A 13,947-nucleotide genomic window follows, 5' to 3' on the forward strand; every position below is an offset into this window, starting at 1 on the left:
TGTTCGCAGCTGACCCATTTGCCAATCATCAACAGCATTTTAAATTAAAATATGTCGATAGAGGCCCAAACAAAATATACGTATAACGTACAGTATACTCTCGCATCATTAATCTCCGTGCTGTTGGACCTCATCTTGCCGAAGATATGTTGGGTAGAAGCTTCTAACCCTTTAGCTTTGGGTCCCGCGGACGGAACGTGTTAAATACGAGTAATTGATTAGGAAGACAGATCACGGCTGTAACAAGAGGATAGCTCCATCAGTTGAGTTCAGCAAAATATTAGATCCATGATTTTTAGCGGATGAGCTCAACGTTACTTATGCCATAGATGGCATGTGATGTCTTCTAGTGAAGATCCTCTCCGTTTGTGGAGCATTATCATACGAAATAGCCTCCGAACTTCAAAATACTGAAACCCAACGCTCCTTCAAATCCTTCGATTTTGCATACTGTAGCGCGGGAGGACTCATGGTGAGGGCTGGGGAAAGGGGCGGGTGGTGTCAGAACTACGATGTAGATTAGGGGTGAAAAGAATTAGCTGTTCCTGCACCAGGCCCTTATTTTCCGCTCCGACTACTCCAGCTTCGACATCCGTGCCTTTACCTTCAAGGGAGAAGTGACTTCCCTTCTAAAAGATAATGAAATTAACATTCGAAATATCGGAGAATCGTTACAGAAATACTTTTTTGAGGTGCTCGGACGGCTAATGTCATATTTCACCGTAAACTGAACTACAGGATTTATATTGGGTTAATATTGAGAAGGTAAACGTTAAACGGTACTCATCTCAATGACTTACTCTTTAGATTCGATATTATCGAGTGAAATGCTGTGCATTGTTATCAGTGCATCAGCTACAATCTTATCAGCTCCAAGAGTCAAGACCCGAGAACTTTTGTTGCAGTAGATTTGCCGAGGAAGGGCGTGGCATACTTCACGAAGCTATAAAATCTCAGTCGACAGGGATTAACGCCGGCATAAATGGGGGGGGGGGACGGAAGGGAATTAATGGAGAAGCGCCCCAAGAAAATCAGCCGAGGTAGAGAGATTGCCTGGTGATGGGCCTGGCGGAAACACGATGTGACAATTTCGGCCACGCCCGAATGAATTTGCGGAACCCCTCTGCCATTTCAATGTCCTGTCCTCGCAAAACATTGAACGCTTTTATCTTTTCGGCAACAATGGATTCATCGGTTTGGCATCATACTGGTGTTGGTGGTGTTACCATCACAGTAAGGTGTGGTAATAATTAGTTCTCGTGCGCCGACGAGTGATTGGGGCTTTTACGATATCTTTAGATAAGGCGTATGCAATAACGTACGTATTTCTCTGCGGATGCTCTTATCGCCGGATCAGGTGGTTTAAAGGTTAGACGATTCAAGCAAGATTCAAAATGTAGAAAATATGCAATTCAATCGTTTGTAAATTTTTGGCGTCTACTACGAAACTTGGCTCGCTCGGTTTGACGATCACTTTACTAACGACCATCCATGGTCTTACGGCAAGTAGCGTCCACCATGTGGGTTTACTGACCTAATTAAAAATACGTATTTCTCGGAATATGGAATTTCTTTTTTATGTTGTTCGGGGAAATATGCCGTATTTATCGCTGATGGATAATTGGTTAACGAAATGAACGAAAATATGTTATTTGAAATGAGCATTTTTAATTTTAAGCTATACCTGGTGCAATGCTGAATTCAGTACAAAATAAGCGATTTTGATTTCTTTCATGCGGAATAACCTTTGAAAATCACAATGTGTCGTGATCAACCATTACCAGCTGGAATATCATAGTTTTTTCTTATGGGCGTCGTGGTCGTCTTCTCTTCAACTGTTTACTATCTTAAACAATATTAGTATCTCAATTGTTTATAGCCCAATGTAATGAGACTTCCATTTCTCTGACATTGACTAGTTTATCGTCTCACTACCCTCTCAATTTTTATGGCTATGAACCAAGAACTGTATTTTTGATTTATTCGTAGTATGGAGCAATACTCCTTGGGGAATATGCGTTAGGTAAATTTATGTCAACATGAGAACGTGGTATTTGCAGTGATTTTAATTTGAAAATACATACATTTAAATTTCTGATCAGTTTTAATTTTCGGGTGGCCTTTGTCCTTTCGGACCCTAGGGGTCCAAAAGGACCAAGCGAATGGATTGGTGGTGCTTAGTTGCGTGGGGAAAGGTGCGGGTGGGGAAGCTAGTGGATGGTTCTTCACAGAGAGAGCACGTAGAACGTGGGGAATTTGATCGCTGCACGTAGAGGACAGGATGGACAAGATTATAAGATTCCGCGAAGCCAAGTGGGGCGATGGGGAGTGGAGAAGCACTTCGGAAATCTGACGGCATGTCGTCGTAGATACTGTGAGGAATGAATATGCTGGTAGCAACGGAACCTTACAATGAAGTCGCTCCAAAGCAAAGGTCATCTGCACTGCGGGGGTAAATTGGTTTGCGAAATACAGAAGTAGGTAGAGGGAAGAATAGAACCCCTTGTATGCCGGGTTAATAGACTTTGTCTTAAAACGGCACTGATTAGCACCAATTAGATTTCCCTTCCAATGGGCTGTCCATGATTGGTGACTAAAATAGGATAACGGTAAATGAGAACAAGGAAACGATGCAAAGTACCGAAAAAACCTTCGTCAGTCAATAAATAACTCTCACTTGGGTTTTTGGTACCATAATACACACACACAATGCAACGATGAGTAGGCCACTTCTGATAATGATATTATAGTCAGGGAAGTTATAAGTGAGTTTAGAAATACTAGTTTTCTTCAATGGAGTTAATATCAGAGGATTGAAAGGTGCCTCACGTTTTGTATTTTGCCAGTTTTTCATTTAAATCGATTTAGGTTATTTCTAGAGGAAGGAGAATGGTAATTTTTGAAAGACTATCACTTTTTGGAAGTTAATTTAACACCCGGACGCCAAAGTGTTTTCATTTCCCTTGTGGATTACAGTTTTATTAAGTATGATTGGTTTTTTGAAAATTTCTGCACCGGAAGGAGTACATCCTTTTCCTTATTCCTTATAACTAGGAATCGAAAAGTTCGCGGGCAGTTCGTCCATTATGAAGTATCAAAGCCTGTTGGGGATGATGCAGAATAATCATCAGGGTTAAACAAAGGGGAATTGCAATCTCAAAACTGTGAAGTGTAGAGGAAAAGTTTTGGTATCCCCCAGATTATGTTTTTTTAACTAAGATTTTTAAGTGCTATATATAAAACACTATACCATAAAAAAGAACAATGCAAGGTGTATTTTTTCCTCTATAACCGAAAATACATAAGTTTTACGACAAAATACGTAGTTCAAATTTCCCAGCGTATTTCCTCTCAATGTAATTAATGCCGATGTACCAGAATGGCCAAAAAAGACTATCGCAGACGCCTGTTATCCCGGCCAAGCCTTATCGTTCATTACACAAGTTATCTCATGGCCAGGTTGCGTATAACGATTCATTGGTTGCGTGAAGAAAAGGTCCAGATTTCTGTTAAGCATTTTTTTTCTAAAATTTCAGAAATAAAAAATCATTAATAGCACTAGTGCGCAGATTTAGGATTGGTTGTCACTAAATACAGCCAAAAAGCACCACTGCACCTCTAAATCCAGCCTAACACAGCAGTAAATACTCTCAAAACCAATATTCAATATTATAATAGCTCTTCTTTTCAGCTGTGAATACTTCATATCTTCCTTAAATCCATCCAAATTGCCTATTGTTTCCATCTCTCTGCTTCGATTTCCAGCTTCGCTGAGCGAGCTCTATTACCACATTTAGCCCCCACAACCTCTCAGTATATCCTGTATTAACTTTCCCTAGCTTCTTCGAATTTTCCCCAATAGCCTTCTCTCTTCCCCTACCTTGGCACTTCGCCGTAATGTTTTTCTTTCTGCTCATTTTATTATTTTCATTCATAAACATATCTCAAAAACCTCCTGTCTTAGCTCTTCCGCCTGACTCAACGACCAAAAGCCAAATAATGATATTTAACGATATAATGATTGGGTATTTATGTGCACGTTGCGCTGTGTGGCGCAGGACCAGCAAGACAGAGGCGACACGTATATTAGGGATGCTTTCTACTTATTTTCATTGAGATAGCGGTGGCCGATCAAAACACTTCGCTGACTCATGTATTCCACGACGATCCCTCTCTTGGAATAGGCATTCTCGGGGATGTCGGGGGTGAGTGCACACCACTCCTGATATCAATGTTTCAGAACTTGAGGTAGCTCAGCGGAAAGCAACAACGAATGTCAAGTGCCGTCAAAATCACACCATAACGATCAGACCAGAGAGCCAGCATTACTTCACGGAATAGGCTAGGAATCTTGAATAGGGTATTGACAGATAAAGGTCCTAATTTGGGCGAAATTGAGACCTGATGGTCCCTTCTTCCATTTAGTCCATATATATGCACAATACGAGATTATAATTATCTAAATTTAATGAGATTCCTTGATAGATGGCGTCAATCCCGTCATAAAAAGAGTCATAAATTTAGCGGTAAGGTCGTAAAGTTGAATAAGGAAAATATATTGCAAACCATCAATTTGTGATGTCTTCACACTATCGGAGATTAAAAAACCGCCGATGAATAATTCGTTGGGTTTTTCTAGTGAAAATTCGCCGCTGTATTTACTAATATACATATATTAGCACACACACGCACACACATACAGGTATATGTATATAAACCATAAACACAGTAATCAACCCGAAGGTCGGTTTAGCAGGTGATGGTAGAGTTCACTCAGTACTAAGCCCTATGCGGCGTGTGAAATTCACACATCAGGGTAGGGGGGCCAGTTCCTTTCCTTGTGCCAGTTATGGTTTCCCAGGAAGATCTGGTACCCGAAAAATCACATAGCTTGGGTGGAGCTGCAGGTGCCCAGAGTGCCTTGCCCTGAAATCGAACCCGGGACCCTCAGGTCAGCAGTCCCACGCTCTACCCACTGGACTACCGCGACCCACATATATGTATATATATGTGTGTATATATATATATATATATATATATATATATATATATATATAGGAAGAACCAAGGGAGCTCTATATATATATAATTTATCTGATATAAACATGCCATCAAACTTAACTTCCCATATCACTCCCTTGGTTCTTCCTTCTCTGATTGTTTACGCTCCCTAGATTTTGTCCTAATTTCTCCACGCGCTTCTTTGACAGGAATTTTTCTACAAAGATGGTGACTGAATGTACACTTAGCATACTTAGGTGGCGGTGGCTGAGCATTTATTACCTATAAACCCTAACCCTAATAAACCTATACCCTACTGTTCAAATGTGCTGTTGTGCATCGACAAATGAATTCTTGCTTCTTCCAAATTCCTTCGCTCTGGGGCCGGAAATAAACTTGATGGGAGTTCAAGAGGGTAAGGAAACGGACCGGAGGTTAGGAGTATCACCGTTCAGATCTAGATTGAACTCTCATTACTTTAATAATCTGCACAAGTTTCAACTTGAGGATGAATTCATAAAATGTTCGCACCATTTCGAAATAGTCATCTTTCCACGCAACAGACAGAAGCACACGCAAAGAAGTGCAAATATGATACGAAAGAGGGAGTGGAAGAATTATAACGAAAAAGGCACAGAAATCGGACGAAAGAAATAAAATGCTGTGCTGAAAGTGAGAAGAGAACAGACAAATTTTGATGTCATGACGAGGGTACAATATCTTAGAGGTTGAAGAACGCAGTCGTGGAAGTCAAACTATTTTGATTCTTTAGAAGTGTTTAAAAATTCCACATGAATGTACATTAGTTTTCAGGCCCTGATCAATGTCTACCATAACAAAACTAATGGTAATACTCATGTAAGGTTGCTTATAAATTATATTTCCATCAAAAAATTTTATCATCCCGGACTGATGCCTTTAGTGCAACCTGACAGGTTAATGCAACCAGAAATTCTCAATGAAACTAACTTTTAGAGAGATGGCGATGCTTAGAATTCCCCGCAGAATAAGAAATAAAAAGAGTGTAGAGTCAACTCTCTCAGGTGGATCGGTATGCGACGGTTGGACGGAGTTGCGCACGAATGACACTACTGACCCCGTGACCTCACGTTACAAGGGCCAATATTGTACGGTTTGTGGGGGAAAACAGGTGATTAAGGAACGATAAAAAAATAATTAATTAAGGAATGTGCTTGAGATAAGATAGAAAAAAGCCGGAAGTGGTGGGATGGCTGGTGATAATCGCGAGTGTTAGGAGGGAGGGGAGGGGAAAGCTCTGAGAACATTTCAGGACGAGTTTGGGAGCACAGATGAAAGAATAAACGGCTAGAAACACGAGGGCGAAATTAGAACCGACGGGTATTATTCCTGTCCCGTTGCGGATGGTACAGGTAAACTACAGGATAAACAGTTATACAAAATGTCTAAGCGAGTGAAAAACGCTAAGAAATTAAAGGAAGGAAATTGAGGACGATAAGTGGAAGCTTGTGGGAGAACCTTAGAAAGGCCAAGCGTAGACAACCTAGCGGAAAAGAGCACACGGGAAATATGAATAAGAATTTAGGGAAGGAGACATACGACGTACACAATAGCAGACGTGAAAGAACGGGAAAGACCGCAAAAAGCAATCGCTAACTCATTAGAAAGGAGAAAGAGGACGTGCAGCGAGTCTGGGGAGGGGGAGGAAAGATTTCGACGAGGAAGAGGAAATCGACAGCAAGGGGCGAGGGGAATACGATTGCCGCGAGGATTGGATGGAAGGGAGTGAAGGGCCTTACTCATTAGCACGCAGGTTCATTCGCAGGAGAAATTGAGGTACCGTTAAAAGCTCTATATTAAAATGCGGTGAGCGTGTGGTTAAGAATATATTCATATTTACACACGCATCCAGATGGATGTAACGCATGAATTTAGAGGTAATCTGTTCCGCCAAACGACAAATATGATGGAGTGATGGTAAAAATTGGCAATAGCTGAGAACTTTCGGAAGTCAAATTCATTTGTTCTCTGTGGGAAGTAGGCTAACAACATTCGTAAAGAAAGAACTTCTAAAAGTAGTTTTTACCAATCAAATAAAATGCCAAACTCAATTTCTCATCCGAAAATGGACAATGTATCCGTATTCTTCGCATTTTCATGCATGAAAATGCATATGCACATCACTGTTTATTCTGCTGTTTGCTGTCTTAGAAACCTGTTCAATTTGTACACCACATGCTACTAAAAATCTTTCTATCAGCCTTCCCATGCCTTTTGATCTCTCCATCTAACCTTCATTTGCATTACAAATATTTTGTGAAGGAACACAAAATATTTCTTGTGTCCTTGCTTATGCATTTAATTTATTTGTTCAATTAAGACTTTTAATGTCGCTATGCAATCATATTTCCCGTTCACTGAATAGAAAACGACTGCTTATTTTTCGACAATTTTCCCTCTATTTCATCCTATGTTACCTAAGTGAAGCTACAAGTCCCTCCATACATTTTGTGGGCTCCATCCGACAGAAATACTGCATCGTAGACGAACAAAGGAACGCGTGCATTAGCCCTACAACTACCTCATTCATGCCTATTCGCCATAAAAACAACTCTAGTAAATTATTAATTCAGACAGAAGCTGTAATTCCTAATAATACTGATGTGGCTACAATTTATCGAGCAAGGTTGAAATATCTTCATGTCGATAAATTTCAATCAGTCGTAATTAAAGTCTTGTGTTTCAGCATACTGATAAGTAATTCAACTTGAGCCAACCGAGAATGAGTTTAGTCAGGAAGACCATTGCTCATTTCAATTTTAACTCCTTTTTCCACTTAGCACCCCATTCTTATGATTTACTCCTGTAGGTCGGGGCCTTGATCAGAAAGCGGACGCCATCTGCTTTTCATTGAAATTCTCTTGGGCTTCCGTCGTAAAAAGATACTTTCGTTAATTTTTACTGTTCAACCATTAACGCCTATAAGTTTTGGGTCCTGCAGAAAGGAATACACAGCAACTTCTCGGACAACATATTTCCAGTCAGTTACTGTCGCACTGACAATTCAAAACTCTTCGTCATAGAACCTAAACGTAGTATACTACCTATTTCAGTAAATAAAATAACAACAAATATTTACCTAAACATTGACAAGAAACAAATGGCGTCCATTTTCTGACAATAGCAGAAGATTGAATCATCAATTTCATCTTCTGAATGGAAGCATTGCCGTTGCAAATAACATTTTATGGCATGTGAAAGTAAAAATTATCTTTCAGACTACGGGATTCTCTCAACCCAACCCCCACCTGGAAAACGCTCCGCAGTGTGGAAATAGCCATTTTAGCCACGACTGCATCCTTTACTGGATAATTTACAGCGCTAAATCTATTCGCTAGCTATGGGAAACAATTAGCATTCTTAATAAACTTCTGCTTCTTAATAACACCAGAAAAGAATCTCGTTCTCTCTTTTGGCCCTCAGCGGCAAAGAGTTTGGACAACGGAACAGAGGATACTCACTAGGGCAACTACACCTCGAGTGGCCGTTGGCGCCTCGATGAAAGATGGGGGCGGCGGAATGTCATTGGACGGGGTTGGGAGAAGGGGGTGGCCGCGACTGTAAGGGGTGGGCTGGATGCCAGAAAGGGGTAGTGAGGGGAAGTGTCGAGGGAGTTGGAGGGGATTCCTCAAGGATGGCATCGTTGCTGTGAGACGGCATCCGCGTCTCTTCGCGAGTTGAAGGTCAAGGAGGGCGCTGGGATAGCTCCCGATTAGCAGAGTTGCCCTCCTGACCGCTCAACAGGAAGCGGTGGAGTAGTTCCACACATATAAAGTGATGGGGGCCCCGGCTATGTGTAGCAAGGAAAGGGTCCCACGCGCGGCGACCCAGCGGTCTCCAGAGGATATTCCACCGAAATATCGCTCCGGTCTATCTCTGGGGTCTATTTTGCTTCATCTACCGCATTGAAAGACATATATGGGTCGAGATATGATAAGCGTTGTTTGTAGCGTTGCCAGATACTATATCGGAGTGTACTGTTTGCCTTTTCCGGCTTCTCTTTTATTACACAGCCACAGTGCTACATTGCGCTTAGTGATGCCCTACAGCAACGAGAGCAACACCCGATTTTAAGATGGGCTACTATTCAATTATCTATTTGTCAACATTGTATTCTCAAACTAAAAGATATATAATGTACAGAGTTGCAAATGCATCCATATGCACACATGTATGCCGCTGGTGTAATTCATGCATAACACAAACTCCAAAACTTGGCAACCCACAGGACCACGCTGTTGCCAGAATACTGAAAATTCTGAGCTTTAAAATTTTGACATGCACCTACATTACAAAAATCTTCAAGTTAGGTATGAGAGGTTGTTCAATAAAGTGACCTTACATATTTTATTTACATGATCTGTGCAAAAATTTAATTTTATGTTGAATTATTTGTTTAATATCTTGGGTATATGTGGTACATGTTTCATTGACTTGAATCTAGACTGCATAAACAGCAGCCATTTCAAATTATACTGTTAAATGTACCTGCAGAAATGATGGAGGCAACATGCATTTAAATTTTGCTTTCACAAGTACAAGTGGTCCACCTAGGTCAATGTAATGGTACAAGAGGCTTATAGGGTCTGTTCTTTCCTATACCAGAGCTAGAAGATGGTTACAATTGTTTAAAAAGGGAAGACAAATTATTTGCTGTGAGTTTTCACAGTGAAGACAGGACTAGGCTAAATGAAGCAAATTTTTCTTGTCAATTAGGCACTACATAGGATTTTAAGCATTTGGGACCATCCCAAGAAATATTGATTCAAGAAGTATGAAAATACCAAAAAAATAGACTAATTCCTAATGAAACTGCCAAGGGAGAATAAAAAGGGGCATATAATTACTATTAACCTGGAATGGAAGCCTCTGGATACTTAATGACAACATCATATTATACTCAATCCAAAGGTATTTTTTGTGCAATTTAATGCTTTCTTTTTACATCAAAAAATAATACAAGCCTCCTAACTACATTACTGGAATTATGGGTATATACTCTCTGTAGATTCAATAATTTAATTTTTCTCTTAGACAATTCATAGCCAAGTTCCAAGGACAAAAAAATACGAACAACTTAATAATTATCTCCAATTTGCATATTTATTCCTGTTTGTATTCTTTAAGGTTATGTCCTATAATCCCTGCCATAAGCCCTTGCACCCGCCTGAAGGATATTATGTTGATGCAAATGAACCTGTTAACACAATACCTTTTTTTAGCAATTCAAAACTCTTGTTTTTTGCCAGAGTCAAATAAGAAGCACACATACACTTAGTGTATCAAAATTATCAAGATAAGGAATGTATGCAATACTATCAGGAAGAGCTATGATTTTGATGAGTCATGATGTCTGAGAACTCAAAAAATATGCTATGATCTCATGTTGACTGACAATTACAGTATTTGCATCAATGGCCAAGTGACATGGAAGAGTTGCAATTGAAGCCAGTCAGGAACTCAGCATATTCAGCTCATGAGCTACCTCTTTAATGATTATCAATGGTGGTGTGAGCTCATGGGCTCATCATGGGTTAAATATGTTTAGTGTATGCAGTAGTATTTGGTGTATATGGTATTCATGAATCAATTGGCTTACACACACTGGACAACATTTGTTTTCTTAACTATGCTCTGTTGTCAAGACCTTAAGGAAATATGAGGGAATTCTGAGAAGCACATATGTCAGACTCAGCCCAGATCCTAATGCTTAGTATTAGCAAATCATTAATAAAAACTGTTGCTTCTACTAGCATACGTGACTAGCCTAACATAAAATAAGTGCACGTAAAATGCTTTCAAAAAAGGAAGTTATATTGCCACACCCTGTATAAAGGGAAAAAGAGAGAGATAAAGTATGAAAGAAGAAATGAATCGTATCTCAAGCAGCTCTGTTGTATGGGATACCTATTCACATGAGTTGAATAAATATAGCTATACATTTCAACTTCTAAGCATGCTTATATTTTGCTTCTCTTGTGTAGGTGAAGAGCACCACATTGGAATCAATTTTTCAAAACTAGATTCTGAGGTTTTGACTAATAGGAGTTTCATTTTTAGCTGCAGGTATTGGGAATCCTGTCGATACTCTGTTATACATGGACAGCATCTGCTGACAGAAGAGCTATTAATGGTGGAGGTGCATGGGTTGGATCTTCCTCTACTTCATCAGCAGATGATGAAATTCATGAACCACCAGAGGGATACTATGCATTCATTGAATCACCAAATGCAGAGCCACCCCGAGTCAGAAGACCTCCATACCAACATACCAATGCTCGCTGCCCAGGTATGAGGCGATACATTTTATATATCTGTGGCTTGCTTTGCTGTGGTAAGAGAATTATTGGGAGATCCATTTTAATGTTTTGCATTTATTATATGTATATTCTAGGTACTTGACTTTATCTATTCTCACCTCTCTTTTTCTGTACATATCCATGCTTCCATTTGAAAGCTCTAATCATATGAACTAATGCAGGCCATTCAGGTTGCTATAGCTGAACAATTTGTGAACTCTTAAAGGAGAAGAAATATCTAGTAATGCTGCTCAGCTTTCTTTATAAAACTTAATCATCTGGTCAATGATAGTGGAGTAAAGGCTCGAAGTCTGCTTGAGAATTACCTAATTTAATTTGTGAAATTCCTTATTATTATTATCCTCAGGAATGGTTAAGGAAACTTTCGGATGGACAAAAGTTAACAAAGAGTCTGGCTAGAATTCCCTTCCCTCTTTCAACAAAACACTACCTGACATCCAACACTACAATAAACCCCTCTTCAATTTTGAATACTTCCTTCCACCCTTCTTTCCATTCAACATCCATATTCTATTCCTGCCTCTTCCTTGCTTGCCTAACATTTTCCCTTCTTTCACAGTCTTCAATATTCCGCTGCCAATCAATATGCTTTGCATCCATTTTTCCTGTCTCCTCATGATTTATTCCAACAATCCCCTCTCATCCTCCACTATGACTATCAAACCCTCATTTGTTTTCCTTTTAGTCCACTTCACCTTTTCCTTTCTTCTCCACACCCATATTTCAAAAGCTTCCTATCTACACCTATCATTCTGCTTCAATGACCATGTTTCTGAGCTGTACAAAAGCATGCTCCTTATCAAAGTTAATGAGTCTTTTCTAAATTCCTTACTCATTTTCTCTGTTCCCTTCTTTTGAAAGCCTTTTTGCCTAATGTACTTTTATATTTTCCCTCCTACTTTGACCATCATGGTCCAAAACATCTTCAAGATAGGTTGGCTGTTCCACGTGCTCTAGTTTATGGACTTCTATTTTGATATTTTACGTCACGTTCCTTTTTCTAGATGAACCTCATAATCTTTGTTTTGTTTACATTAATCTCATTCCATACCTATTGCACTGCCTTTACAATGAACTCAGCAATCCATGCAACCCCTTGTTTGACTGACAAATGTAAGCTTGGTGATTGGCAAAATTAACTGATTTTAAAATTCCCAACTGACTTTCATTCCTATCTCCAGTTTTTTCCATGCCTCTTTAATCATTTTCTCGCATTGAACAGATGTAATAATGGACAACCCTGCCTTACGCCTCTTTCTAACACTGCCCATCTGGACTCTCCATTCCGCACTTGCACAGTCTAAAAAATGTACAGGTTGTGGATTAGCCCCTTATCCCTTCAATCTACCCTTATTTTTTTTCAGTAGTTCAGTCATTGAGTCTATCCAATTCATACTATCAAATGCTTTTTCAAAATCTATGAAACAGACCTACACATTCTGATTGTATTCTATATTTGTCTCTAGTAGTAACCTCCCAGCAAAAAAAAATTCAAGATAAGGTGAAAACAGTAAGGAAATTTAACTCATTATCTCCTTTCAGTATTTTTGTCATAGTGTTGTTGAATTTTGTTTTCAGGGATTGGGCAGCTGCACCCACATGCCTCTTTGGATAACCTCTGCGGAGATCTCAACCTTGGAATAATACCTAGGAATCCAATGGATCAAAATGTCATGGGATCATCTTATCCATTGTAAGAACATAAGTTTATATTCTCCTATAAGAATTTAGGAATTTTACAATTTCTTTGAAGTCAGCAATTTTTGTTTGGCTTAAAAGAATCTCAATGTATAGAGAACATATTTTGATTGAATTTCGAATTATGAATAGTTTTGACATTATCCTTGTGAATTAGTGTCTTGAAAGAGGTTTGAGCTTATTAACAAAAAAACGTTTATGAACATTGAGGCAAAGTTGAAGGTCTATGCGATGCACAAACTTGTTTGAGGGTGTCCAAAATAAATTTCTGCCCATAGTATTCTATAAAGTTGGTCTCAAAGCATGTGAAATCGCCATATATCCTGGCCCATTTGTGCATAAGATGCACCGCGATTTTTCAGGTTAGAGTTTACAGTAAAGTACTTGGATAAGACAGAAAAAGAGCATATTGCTTTTATGTCAACTCAAAATGTGAACAAAATTGTATTGTTAAAATAAAAATAAGTAGCTACACACAGATCAATGTTTATTCATCGTAGAATCCTAGATATTCAACATCCCTGGGCCAAAATGCCTTCAAGCTGCCTTGTTTCTGTGTTCTGAAGCATATTTCAAGTTTAAAAGCAACTGTATAAAAATCTTCCCTCTTAGCATTCGGAGAGGTTTTTATCATTTAAACTCTTTATACGATGATTTGTTGCTGTTATTATTTTGACATCATTGAAATGCGTATTGAAAATAACCATTTACTATGCCTTTACAGCACTCTCATACCACTTAAGGTTGAATGCCTGTAGACCCCAAATTTTTCGGGAGAGAAACACTGCAATATAATAATAATATATTTATTTGCCTAGCAGAAAAAATGTGCATTATTGAGAATACACAATAGGTGTATAGGGCATGTTGAATGCATGTATGTATTAGC

General features: G+C 39.2%; 1 protein-coding gene across 1 annotated transcript in view; it reads left to right on the forward strand.

Annotated features, from left to right (window-relative positions):
* spz6 (Spaetzle domain-containing protein 6) overlaps positions 1 to 13,947 on the forward strand; it is a gene marked incomplete at its 5' end in the record, with an annotated part of 38,617 nt that overhangs the window by 14,834 nt on the left and 9,836 nt on the right. Inside the window, 2 exons of the mRNA XM_071596123.1 lie at positions 11,101 to 11,329; positions 12,939 to 13,053. Coding sequence (XP_071452224.1) covers positions 11,101 to 11,329; positions 12,939 to 13,053 — 344 coding nt within the window. The remainder of the gene's footprint in view (positions 1 to 11,100; positions 11,330 to 12,938; positions 13,054 to 13,947) is intronic.

Source organism: Hetaerina americana, unplaced genomic scaffold (assembly GCF_022747635.1).
Source record: "Hetaerina americana unplaced genomic scaffold, ioHetAmer1.1.p SCAF_1, whole genome shotgun sequence".
Taxonomy (NCBI): Eukaryota; Metazoa; Arthropoda; class Insecta; order Odonata; family Calopterygidae; genus Hetaerina; species Hetaerina americana.